This window comes from Salvelinus fontinalis, chromosome 7 (genome assembly GCF_029448725.1).
Source record: "Salvelinus fontinalis isolate EN_2023a chromosome 7, ASM2944872v1, whole genome shotgun sequence".
Taxonomy (NCBI): Eukaryota; Metazoa; Chordata; class Actinopteri; order Salmoniformes; family Salmonidae; genus Salvelinus; species Salvelinus fontinalis.
In genome coordinates this window covers 54,276,405-54,290,029 of record NC_074671.1, presented here as the reverse complement: position 1 = coordinate 54,290,029, position 13,625 = coordinate 54,276,405, and the positions used below count along the sequence as shown (strand labels likewise).

The window sequence follows — 13,625 nt, the reverse complement described above, 5'->3', positions numbered from 1 at the left end:
GGAATGTCCACCAGAACTGTTGCCAGATAATTGAATATTAATTTCTCAGCGGTTTGCTGATGTCAATGTTGTGAATAGAGTGCCCCATGGTGGTGGTGGGGTTATGGTATGAGCAGGCATACGCTATGGACAACAAACACAATTAAATTTTTATCAATGGCAATTTGAATGCACAGAGATATCCTGACGGGATTCTGAGGCCCATTGTCATGCCATTCATCACCATCACCTCATGTTTCAGCATGATAATCCACAGCTCCATGTCCCAAGGATCTATCTGTACACAATTCCTGGAAGCTGAAAATGTCCCAGTTCTTCCATGGCCTGAATACTCAGCAGACATGTCACCCATTGTGCCTGTTTGGGATGCTCTGAATCTACGTGTACAACAGCACGTTCAAGTTCTCTTCAATATCCAGCAACTTCGCACAGGAATTGAAAAGGAGTGGGACAACATTCCACAGGCCACAATCAACAGCCTGATCAAATCTATGCAAAGGAAATGTGCCACGCTGCATGAGGTCACACCAGACTGGTTTCTGATCCCCCAACCCTGCCTTTTTTTTTAAAGGTATCTGTGACCAACAGATGCATATCTGTATTCCCAGTCGTGAAATCCATAGATTAGGGCACAATTAATTTATTTCAATTGACTGATTTTCTTATATGAACTGTAACTCAGTAAAATATTTGAAATTGTTTCATGTTGTATTTATATTTTTGTTCAGTATAGTAAACTTGAAGAAAAAAAGGGATGCATGATGTAAAATGCGAACCTGGTATTGCAACTGTTTTCAGGCTACTAAAGCCCAGAATTTACCGCTGCGCAACGGAGTTTTGATAAAAGTGGAGATCGAAAATGTCCATCTGATAATCACACACTGTTATTTATCGTTATTTACCAGCAGATGTCCCTAATGTTCATTGTGAACAGATAATGAAGCTCCGATGAATTAACCGTTTTTAGGCGCCGAAAACTTCAGAAAGCCTTGTCAGAGATATGTTTATTTATTTTCCCTTTTGTAATGTAACTATTTGCACATCGTCACAACACTGTACATAGCCATAATATGACATTTGAAATGTCTATATTCCTTTTAAACTTTTGTGACTAATGTTTTTACTGTTAATTTTGTATTGTTTATTTCACTTTTGTTTATCTATTTCACTTGTTTTGGCAATGTAAACACATGTTTCCCATGCCAATAAAGCCATTAGAATTTAATTGAAAATGATATTAGAGAAAGGAAAATATAGGAATGCCATTGGTCAATGCATGAGGGAACGTGTAACGCCCCACCCAGCAGACTGTTGACCAATCGCGTTCACGTTGTCATGCCACGTCACCCAATGTTGGGTTTCTGAGCTAGCGCCATTCACTCCCATTTCCCCATCTCCTCAAAGGGATCGACTCACTTCAAAGGGCTTTAATGGCATTGGAAACATGTTTACGTTGCCAAAGAAAGTGTAACAGGTTAGGTATATCTGGCCTCGTTTAGGTGTCAATGAAGGAAACCTCTCGGACTGATCTTCTTCGTTGGGGTTTAACAGCGGTTGGCATCCAATATTATATTGCATTACCGCCACCGCGCGGGCTGATCGATGTTGAATCAATTACGTCACACTGCAAACGTGTCGACGTTTCTCTCCGTTTTTCGCTTTACGTGTTCATAGGGTTTCGTCCATTGAGAATGCGGAGACACAAAACACTTCCGATTGCTGTCTCTTTTCTAGGGTTTCCACTATATAGAACAGCCACAAAGTCAAAATTGACCATATCGTAAAAAAAATGTGAAAAAAAATATATATTTTGGGTTTTAATTTAAGTTTACGCATAAGGTTAACCATACTGCTAAGATGAAAATCATATTTTAAGGAAATTAAATTAATGGGTTTTGACTTTGTGGCTGTGGTAACTAGTGACGACCCTTTTCTAGTTTCGTTAGCTGTGGAGCAGTGTGAACAAATTCCGAACGAATCCATTTTTGTAGATAGCTGCCCAAAAAGAGACCGAAATCAAGGTAATATGAGCATATAGCTCGTTAAATACACCCTTGTTTGGTTATATATTCGACCTTGCGAAAATGGTTAGTTGTATTTTAATAAACAACAACGTTATTTGACATAGCTAGCTAGTTGGCTAGGTAAGTTAGCATGCTGACAAGCAGAATGAATGGAGCTCAGGACCATTCCGTACTAGCTAGCTAGCTTCTCCACATGTGTTTTAGCCTGTTTGCTAGTTAGCTGCCAGCTAGCTATGCAGTTGGTTAGCTGCTCCAACTGGCACGTCTGTCTTTTCAAATTAGGTTGTCGTTTGTGTCAACTTGAGTAGTTAGCTAGCTAGGTGTTGAGCCAGCGACATGAAACCGGGAAGCTATCCAAGATAAATGACTATTAGCTCGGTAGTTATGTGACAAGTCATCGCAGGGTATAGATTGCGGTCTGTATTCTTTGCCAGCAGTATTCCAGACGCAACTATACAGGTTGGGGTCTAATTCAAGGCAATGTGTGGCATTGCGAACCCAGCCTTGAATGTTATGCGAACCCAGCCTTGCTAATGTAGTAAGCCATTGTAATAAGTACAAAAACTAGTGACAGGTCGATGTCAGAGTAAAAGGGAACAATATGCACACGGTTTACGAAATTGACCCCTGGGCTGTGAGTTAAGCCTGGTAGAATTGTCTGCCATGTAAAAATATGTTAATATTAAGCATGTCCCATAATTTAGTTGTTTGTTTCAAGAGCTGTGAATTGTTTAATTTCTGTTGCTAAATGTTTTGTTGCTGTTGCAGATGCCTCCAAAGAAGGGAGAAGGACCAAAACAACCCCCACTGATTGGACGTTTCGGCACTTCTTTGAAGATTGGGATTGTGGGATTGCCGAATGTTGGGTATGGACATGACTACAATTCAGTAGTTGCCCATAGTTGTAAAGTAGGGTTTGGAGAATCATTAGCATGATTCACACTATAGGGCCAACTAGGGTTGCATATTTTGGGGAATATTCAGAGGAGGAAACTTTGTGGGAATATATGGGAATTAATGGAAATATATGCAAATTTAATATTAATACCATTTAAATGTAGATGTTTTTTGCTTTGGATATATTTACCATATCATATGGAGACAAACATAAATATTTTACCTTTTCATAAGTAGACATCGTCACTCAATGCCTAGGTTTACCTCCACTGTACTCACATCCTACCATACCTTTGTCTGTACACTATGCCTTGAATCTATTCTTCCACGCCCAGAAATCTGCTCCTTTTACTCTCTGTTCCGAACGCATTAGACCACCAGTTCTTATAGCCTTTAGCCGTACCCTTATCCTACTCCTTCTCTGTTCCTCTGGTGATGTAGAGGTTAATCCAGGCCCCGCAGCTCCCAGCACCAATCCCATTCCCCAGGCGCTCTCATTTGTTGACTTGTGTAGCCGTAAAAGCCTTGGTTTCATGCATGTTAACATCAGAAGCCTCCTCCCTAAATATGTTTTATTCACTGCTTTAGCACACTCCGCCAACCCTGATGTGTTAGCCGTGTCTGAATCCTGGCTTAGGAAGACTACCAAAAATCCTGAAATTTCCATCCCCGGCTACAACATTTTCCGACAAGATAGAACTGCCAAAAGGGGCGGAGTTGCAATCTACTGCAGAGATAGCCTGCAGAGTTCTGTCATACTATCCAGGTCTGTGCCCAAACAATTCGAGCTTCTACTTTTAAAAATCCACCTTTCCAGAAATAAGTCTCACCATTGTCGCTTGTTATAGACCCTCCTCAGCCCCCAGCTGTGCCCTGGACACCAAATGTGAATTGATTGCCCCCCATCTATCTTCAGAGTTCGTACTGTTAGGTGACCTAAACTGGGATATGCTAAACACCCCGGCCATCCTACAATCTAAGTTAGATGCCCTCAATCTCACACAAATTATCAAGGAACCTACCAGGTACGAACCTACCAGGTACAACCCTAAATCCGTAACCATGGGCACCCTAATAGATATCATCCTGACCAACTTGCCCTCTAAATATACCTCTGCTGTCTTCAACCAGGATCTCAGCGATCACTGCCTCATTGCCTGCGTCCGTAATGGGTCCACGGTCAAACGACCACCCCTCATCACTGTCAAACGCTCTCTAAAACACTTCAGCGAGCAGGCCTTTGTTATCGACCTGGCCCGGGTATCCTGGAAGGATATTGACCTCATCCCGTCAGTAGAGGATGCCTGGTTGCTCTTTAAAAGTGCTTTCCTCACCATCTTAAATAAGCATGCCCCATTCAAAAAATGTAAACTAAGAACAGATATAGCCCTTGTTTCACCCCAGACTTGACTGCCCTTGACCACCACAAAAACATCCTGTGGCGTTATGCATTAGCATCAACTAGCGATATGCAACTTTTCAGGGAAATCAGGAACCAATATACACAGTCAGTTAGGAAAGCTAAGGCTAGCTTTTTCAAAAAGAAATTTGCATCCTGTAGCACTAATTCCAAAAAGTTTTGGGACACTGAAGTCCATGGAGAATAAGAGCACCTCCTCTCAGCTGCCCTCTGCACTGAGGCTAGGAAACACTGTCACCACCGATAAATCTATGATAATCGATCATTTCTGAGTATATTGGTTCCTGACTTCCCTGAAAAGTTGCATATCGCGGGGGCTATTCGATGCTAATTCAGAAAGCCACAGGATGTTTTTGTGCTGGTCTGGGGTGAGACAAGGGCTATGTCTGTTCTTAGTTCTACATTTTTTGAATGGGGCATGCTTATTTAAGATAAAGAGGAAAGCACTTTTGAAGAGCAACCAGGCATCCTCTACTGACGGGATGAGGTCAATATCCTTCCTGGATACTCGGGCCAGGTCGGTTAGAAAGGCCTTCTCGCTGAAGTATTTTAGGGAGCGTTTGACAGTGATGAGGGGTGGTCGTTTGACCGCGGACCCATTACGGACGCAGGCAATGAGGCAGTGATCGCTGAGATCCTGGTTGAAGACTTGAGGGCAAGTTGATCAGGATGATATCTAAGAGGGTGTCCATGGTTACGGATTTCGGTTTGTATCTGGTAGGTTCCTTGATAATTTGTGTGAGATTGAGGGCATCTAGCTTAGATTGTTGGACGGCCGTGGTGTTGAGCATGTCCCAGTTTAGGTCACCTAACTGTATGAACTCTGAAGATAGATGGGGGGCGATCAATTCACATATGGTATCCAGGGCACAGCTGGGGGCTGGAGGGGGTCTACTTGCACATCATCATCTGCACATCTATCACTCCAGTGTTAATGCTAAATTGTAATTATGTTGCCTCTATGGCCTATTTATTGCCCTAATCTTCTACATTTGCACACACTGTACATAGATTTTTCTATTGTGTTATTGACTGTATGTTTGGTTTTTGTCGCACTGCTTTGCTTTATCTTGGCCAAGTCGCAGTTGTAAATGAGAACTTGTTCTCAACTGGCCTACATGGTTAAATAAAGGTAATACAAAAAATACTTAATTGCAAATGATTAAATCCTTCCAATAGAAATAAAAACAAAAAACTATTTAGTTACGAATTGAACTTTAATTAAATGAGTTGACTCTTCACATGGGGCGATTTCGCTAAACAACAAAAGGAAGGGAATATTGTATGATCCCCAATGGTACATCGCATCTCCCAAAAACATTTTCAACATACATCTGTAAAATTATAGTCTAGAAACTAAAGCTTTGGTTGTCTTCCTCTCAGGCTTCCATGTCTTCTCCCTGGACCTCCTCAATGTCCAACTCTTGAACATTACTCTGAGGCCTCATCTTCACTGTCACTTTCCAACCTTGTTGAGGATGGCTCGTTGTCAGGCTCAAAAAGCCTCAAATTTGCCTGGATGGCCACCAATATTTCAACCCTTGTATCGGTCAGCCTGTTGCGTGTTTTAATGTGTGTATTCCCAAACAAGGACCAGTTGCACTCTGAGGCGGCTGATGTTGGTGGGATTGAGGATGATGATGATGGAGGCAACGGGGGAAAGAGCCTCATATCCACAAAGTCCCTTCCACCAGGTGGCTGATGAGATATGTTGGCACGACTGACATATTGCATCTTCATCCCAAAGCCCTTGCTTGGAAGTGTACTTCACCAGACTGCCAAGAACCTTGCTCTCATCCAGACCAAGGTGGCAAGGCACGGTAGTGATGACACCATTGGCCTTGTTTATCTCTGCACCGGACAGGATGCTCTTGCCAGCATACTTGGCAGAAGTCTTCACACTTTTTGATGTGTTTCAGAACTGCAGTTTCCTCTGCTTGGAGCAACAGTGAAGTGGGCAGGGCAGTACAGATTTTTTCTCTTACATCTGCATGCAGTCTGAACATTAGACAGGATGGCATTGTCTCCCTCAATCTATGCAATGGCTACTGCTATAGGTTTCAGGCTGCTTACCACTCTCCCAAAATACATAATCCAGGAGGATCCTCTTGATGTGGCTGTCCATATCGGCAGACTGTGATATTGACATTTCTTGTAGAGACTCCTTCCCCTCCAGGAGACTGTCAAACATGATGACGACACCACCTCAACGGGTGGTGCTGGGCAGCTTCAATGTGGTGCTCTTATTCTTCTCACTTTGCTTGGTGAGGTAGATTGCTGCTATAATTTGATGACCCTTCACATACCTAACCATTTCCTTTGCTCTCTTGTAGAGTGTATCCATTGTTTTCAGTGCCATGATGTTCTTGAGGAGCATATTCAATGTATGAGCAGCACAGCCAAAAGGTGTGATGTGAGGGTAGGACTCCTCCACTTTAGACCAAGCAGCCTTCATGTTCGTAGCAGTGTCTGTCACCAGTGCAAATACCTTCTGTGGTCCAAGGTCGTTGATGACTGACTTCAGCTCATCTGCAATGTAGAGACCGGTGTGTTTGTTGTCCCTTGTGTCTGTACTCTTGTATAATACTGGTTGAGGGGTGGAGATGAGGTTGTTAATTATTCCTTGCCCACGAACATTCGACCACCCATCAGAGATGATTGCAATACAGTCTGCTTTCTCTATGATTTGCTTGACCTTCACTTGAACTCTGTTGAAATCTGCACCTAGCATATGAGTAGATAAAGCATGTCTGGTTGGAGGGGTGCATTCTGGGTGAAGAACATTCAGAAATCTCTTCAAATACACATGGCATGTGAGCATCAGAGGTGAACCAGTTACATACACAGCTCGATTAAGACATTCATCAGCATTTCTCTGACTACGTTCCTCCATTGAGTCAAAAACACTTCTGATTCCAGGAGGACCATGAGATGTTGCTATCAATAAGGTGTCTGATTCATCATTTTCACCTCGAATAGAAGTAGAGGGACTTTTGTCAGAGGTTGCTTGTTGTGAGCGCTGAGGGAACTTTTTGCACTTGGCATCTTTGTTGCATTCTTCACATATGATTTAACACAGTATTTGCAAATGTACACCGATTTTCCTTATACATTAGCTGCAGTGAAATGTCTCCACACATCAGATTTTCCTGTAAAGATTAGGGGGAAAAATGTTTAAAAAACAAATACAGTTCCATGTACAGATAAATAGTTAAGCAGTTAGATTAAGCAACTCCATTGTAAGATAAATGTTTTAAAATTAAACGTGTATGGAAACCAGTGAATTAACACTCCTTAGTTAACAGGCTCAAGCAAGCTAAAACCCACATGGTAGCAAAAACTACCTAGCAGAAATTGTTAGAAATTATTTAAATACACTTTGCTGTAGGCTACTATTTACTAGTTAACAAAAAATCTGGTATGTCATATAAAATATTCTCACCCCATCCAGTATTGTAATCAAAACTTACCAGGAAGCATGTAGTCCTTGGCTCAGACAGTGTAGTAGTATGGGCTCAATAGCATCTCATTAGTGTGCAAGATCTTGACATCAGCTGTACATGTGATGGAAGAATGCACTGTGCATGCAGAGGGTTGAAATTCCATTGAATTGGGGATAGTTTAACCAAAATAAGCCACAAAACCTATAATTGCCTTGTGTATCCCACAAAAAAAGGTTCAATGTTGTAAGCTAACTTTTTTTGATGAATGTAAGCAAAATTCCCCAAATTCTCGGGCTTAACTTCCCATGGAAGATTTCCGTAAATTTACCGGAAAGTTTCTGACCCTTTGCAACCCTAGGGCCAACCCAACCTGTACTGTGCTGGCTGCATGTCAGTACAGTGCGAATAAGACAACAGTATCTGCTTTGGTTGTTCAGAAGACCTTACCATGCAGATGTCTTGGGCTGTAGAATAGTGACAAACTTTGTCTTACCATTTTTGTCTACAGGAAGTCAACATTCTTCAATGTGCTGACCAAGAGCCAGGCCGCAGCAGAGAATTTTCCCTTCTGCACTATCGACCCCAACGAGAGCAGAGTACCCATCCCTGACGAACGCTATGACTACCTCTGCACCTTCCACAAGCCCCTCAGGTAGGGTTGAGTTTGTGAGCAGAGTGCACATTCATGTAGAATGTTACAACTACTTCTGCACCTTCCACAAGCCTTGGAAATGTATGTATGAGTAAACGCTCTGTACATCAAGTTTGTGTGTGTGTGTAACTTCGCCATCTCTTTCTCATTTGACAGTAAAGTCCCAGCGTTTCTGAATGTGGTGGACATAGCTGGGCTGGTGAAAGGCGCTCACGCTGGACAAGGACTGGGCAACGCCTTCCTGTCTCACATTAGTGCCTGCGACGGCATCTTCCACATGACACGTGAGTTTAACACACTCGCAGAAACGCACACACATACACTGTAATCCTGGTGTACATTTGTAATGCCAAATCCTCATTAAAACAGCAAGCATGTGGAGCTTCCATTCTCAATGGGGCCCTCACAGCTACTCGATGCTAACACAGTTTAGATGTGCATGAACAATATACTCAATTCCTATTTTAGCAGCTTTGTGATGTCTAGCACCATTACGTAACCTGGACATATAATTGTGTGTTTCTGTGTGTGTAGGTGCGTTTGAGGATGAGGACATCATCCATGTGGAGGGTAATGTGGACCCAGTGAGGGACATTGAGATAATCCATGAGGAGCTACGGCTGAAGGATGAGGAGTCTCTTGGACCAATCATAGATAAGTTGGAGAAGACCGCTGTCAGAGGAGGAGACAAGAAACTCAAACCTGAATACGTGAGTAGAGTGTGTGTGTGGAGTGGGGTGGTTGATGAGTGTCCTATTGGGTCTGAGACTGAGGTCCGAAGCTGTGTGTGCGTGCTTGATTTAAGCGCTTGAAACACTTTTCCATGTCCTCTCATAGATTGTTTGAGACCCACAGGTGTGCCTAGGGAGAACGGGCCACGGATAAAATCAGAATTCAGCATTTGTTTACTCATGTTCTCCCCTTTCATTCCCTTCTTCCCTCATCCCTCACTCAGGACATCATGTTGAAGGTAAAGAACTGGATTTCGGAGGAGAAGAAACATGTTCGCTTCTACAATGACTGGAATGAGAAAGAGGTACGACTATGTGTGTGTTCTCACAAAAGAGAGGGAGCAGAGTACCATTAGTTGCAGGGGCCTGTATACCAGCACACACACATAACCCAGTGTGTTGTGTGTGTGTGTATGCAGATCGATGTGCTGAACAAATACCTGTTCCTCACGTCCAAGCCCATGATCTACCTGGTCAACCTCTCAGAGAAGGACTACATCAGGAAAAAGAACAAGTGGTCAGTGGGTTCTCTTTCATAATTCCTTATTTCCTGTCTTTCTGAATCTTACATTATTTGGGTTGTGATGCCTGGCAACCATTATCTGAGGAGCTGAAATGCTACTTGTTGAGGATCTGAACTTTGCTTGCAGTAGGGGTTTATTTTGTGATTGTGGCATTTTATGCAAAATTAACACTGACAGTTTTGTATGCGCCAAAAACCCTGATAATGTTTGGTTTATTAAAGAGCAGCTTCAATCAAAAATCAACTTTGTTTTTCTAATATAGAGGATTTTTTCTCAATGTATATACACAGGATTGTTTTCTCTTAAATATACATTCTCTCCCAGGCTGATTAAGATAAAGGAGTGGGTCGATGCCCATGACCCAGGAGCTATGGTCATACCAGTGAGTGGAGGTCTTGAGGCCAAACTACAGGACATGACCGACGAGGAGAAGGACAAATACTGTGAGGAGGCGAAGACTCAGAGGTACACACAGGGACAGATCAAACACAATGAACACATTTATGATATTGCAAACAGTTACCTTAATAACTGTGCGTTTGTGTATTGCAGTGTACTAACTAAGATCATTAAGACGGGCTATGCAGCTCTGCAGTTGGAATATTTCTTCACAGCGGGACCAGACGAGGTTAGAGCGTGGACTGTCAGGGTAAGAGACACACAGTTTGGTTATCTCTCCCACAATGAGGTGTGGGTGTGACTATCAAAGCGTTATGTATTACTCCTCTCTGTACTACAGAAAGGCAGCAAGGCGCCCCAGGCGGCAGGGAAGATCCACACTGACTTTGAGAAAGGTTTCATCATGGCAGAGGTCATGAAGTTCCAGGACTTCAAAGAAGAGGGCACTGAGAATGCGGTCAAGGTGTGTGTGTACTTGTGTGAGGCTGAGAGAAAGATTTACTGTGTCATGGGTGTAGATGGCATGCCATAAGTACTTGTCAAAAGTATTTTGTCTGCTCTTATCCTTATAAGACCATCTGATAAAGATGGCGCTGTATTGGATGACATCTGTTTTGCGAGCTCTTTGCTACTCCCAACTTTGCTACTTTGTGTTTATTTTTCCTTTATTTTCACATAGTGTATCCATTATCGTTTCTTATAAACAACAATAACCTCATATCAGCAGTTACTTATCCCAATTCCGGCTTCAATTTTGACTCATCTGCCGTGGGCTCTTTCTGTAATTCCACCCCAATTTTCCGGGTAACCAAGGGGAACATTGGTTTTACAGAGGGGGAATCCCGGTGAGAATAAGGCGAAGGGGAAACGGCCAATATTTCCCTCCCTTCTGTTGGCCAATGTACTGTCACTTGATAATAAAATGAATGACATTTTGATTGCGGATTTGCTTCCAACGAGTCTCTTGTAACTGCAATATTCTCTACTTTTCTGAAACATTGCTTTTGGACAAGATACCCCCCCATGGCTATTCAACTCAATGAATTCTCCATTCACTGAGTAGATAGGACAGTAGATTCATGGAAATTGTGAGGGTGGGAGGGGTGTGCCTCCAACAACAAATGGTATTCTGACTCGAGCGCAAGCACGCCCCCATCCACATCGACAGGGCTGCAGTGTAGCGGGTCGAGAGCTTCAAGTTCTGGCCCACACACACGCGCAGTCATGAAGAAGCCCCCCCCCCCCAGGAGGTTGAAAAGTTTGGCATGGGCCCTCAAATCCTCAAAGTTCTACAGCTGCACCATTGAGAGCATCTTAACTGGCTGCATCACTGCTAGGTATGGCAACAACACCACCCTTGATCCTATGGCTCTACAGAGGGGGGTGCGGACAGCACGGTACATCACTGGGGCCGAGCTTCCTGCCATCCAGGACCTCTATATGAGATGGTGTGAAAGGAAGGCCCGGTAAATCGTTAGACTCCAACCACCCAAGCCATAGACTGTTCTCTCTGCTTCCGCATGGCAAGTGGTACCGGTGCATCAAGTCTGACACCTACAGGCTCCTGAACAGCTTCTATCCCCAAGCCATAAGACTGCTAAATAGCTAACAAAATGGCTACACAGACTCTGAGTTGACCCTTGTATTTTTTCCTATACACACTCACGCACACTGACTCTCCAACACACACACAACATTTATACTGACTCTATATACACACACACACAATCTTAATTTATGCTGCTGCTACTCTATCATACATCCTGATGCCTAGTCACCTTACCCATATACATATCTACCTCTGTCGCTCCAGTATCCCTGCACATTGTAAATATGGTATTGGAACTGACCCTGTATATAGCTTCTTACTTTCTTGTGTTCTTATTTTTATTTGTGTGTGTTTGTTCTACCTTGTTATTCTTTAGTACTACATTGCTATTGATCACTGCATTGTTGGGTTTAGAGTTTGCAAGAAAGGCATATCACTGTACTTTTGCACGTGACATTAACTTGAAACTTGCTAAATTACTTTGTATACTGTCAATAAAGTTTTTCTGGTTTGATTTGTCCCGTAGGCTGCTGGGAAGTACAGGCAGCTGGGCAGGAACTACATCGTGGAGGACGGAGACATTATATTTTTCAAATTCAACACACCCAATGCACCCAAGGCAGCGAAGAAGTGATGGGACCAACGCGACCAGTACAATAACACAGGGTTCTTGTGTACCGTAATTTTGTCCTCGAGGGCCGCAGTGTCTGCTGATTTTCTCCCCTCTCCCTGGTATTATGAATGTGACGATAGAATTAGAATGATTGATAAATTCGATGTATGGTAGGATGAAAATCGAGTGCACACTGCAACCATTGAGGTCAGTACCAGGTCCTGAAGTGTTTCCTGGTCAGTTTATTTGGTCAGGAAAAACTTCTGGCCCTAGTCAGGACTGATTGGAACAAGGAGGGACCATTTATTATTATTTTAAGTAAAGTAGGCATCTCTGACCGTGCCTGACCAGAAACCACCGACGTGACTTCCGTATTTGCCACACCATACAAAATCTGCCCTGGTGCCAGAGAGAAGGCTTTAGACCCTGATTATCGCACCTACATATATATTTCAAATAATATATATTTCCTACATATATTTCATATAATACACTATTATATGAAATATATATCTTTGCCCACCTCACACAAGACATTGCTGCAACATTGTGAATAAGAGGAAGATATAAATCAGTCTTCTGACACCCCTGGCCACGTTCATATTTGTGGAGGTGAATATTGCTTTCATTTGTTCTGGCCCCCGAAAGGGAAACATCAACTAGCTAGATAGCTACTTAGCTAAACAATGGAATGTGCACAATCCATGGCTACAAAGCTAGATGGCTAACCAGCTACCTACTCTGTAAGTTAGCTTGACGTGCTAGAAATTAAACAAGTTACTAAAATAAATGTTTAATCTTCTGAATCAATGTGTTGTTCTAGTTTGCATTTTTGGGAGGGAGATCACAATCTCTGAGACTCAGTGAATCAGGTTGTCTCCATGGTAACCAGACACTCTTTCTGCCATACAGTACATGCCTTCAAACTACCATAAAACCCCTTTAAGTATGCCCTTACCTAAGGAAAACGTTTGAGGGACTCTATGCAACACTCCAATTCCCTTAGGTAAGGGGAAATTATAAGATGTTTTGTGCAACTGGGCTCGGGCCTGACACAAGCATTTTCATGGAAACGCATGTACTGCAACCACAATATGGGTCAACAATACACTCAATAAAACAAGACAACAGATTCAGTTTGTGTTCAAATGTGTTTTAATTGATGGGTGTTCAGGTGCATGTGCTGGCGGGGTGTGTGTTGTATTTTGAAGTGGATGGGGATGCTTGTAACAGGCTGGGGGAACAGGTTGATACTGCAAAATAGATTACATGCACAGTGACAGGTTCTGTGCATACGAGTCTGCGTCTTGGTTCATGCCAAAAATATTCTTTGTTGCAATGACTATTTCCCAGCACATACTCTTGAACATTTT

At 42.8% G+C, this 13,625-nt stretch overlaps 1 protein-coding gene across 1 annotated transcript; it reads left to right on the top strand.

Moving 5' to 3' along the window:
- Nucleotides 1–1,712: 1,712 nt before the first annotated feature.
- LOC129859714 (obg-like ATPase 1) lies at nt 1,713–13,388 on the top strand. Its single transcript, XM_055929812.1, has 11 exons — nt 1,713–2,021; nt 2,793–2,890; nt 8,293–8,436; nt 8,593–8,720; nt 8,971–9,146; nt 9,392–9,472; nt 9,587–9,684; nt 10,016–10,156; nt 10,244–10,340; nt 10,431–10,553; nt 12,166–13,388. The coding sequence occupies exons 2-11, from the start codon at nt 2,793–2,795 to the stop codon at nt 12,271–12,273; spliced, it is 1,194 nt and encodes a 397-aa protein (XP_055785787.1). The 5' UTR covers nt 1,713–2,021; the 3' UTR covers nt 12,274–13,388.
- Nucleotides 13,389–13,625: the final 237 nt, after the last annotated feature.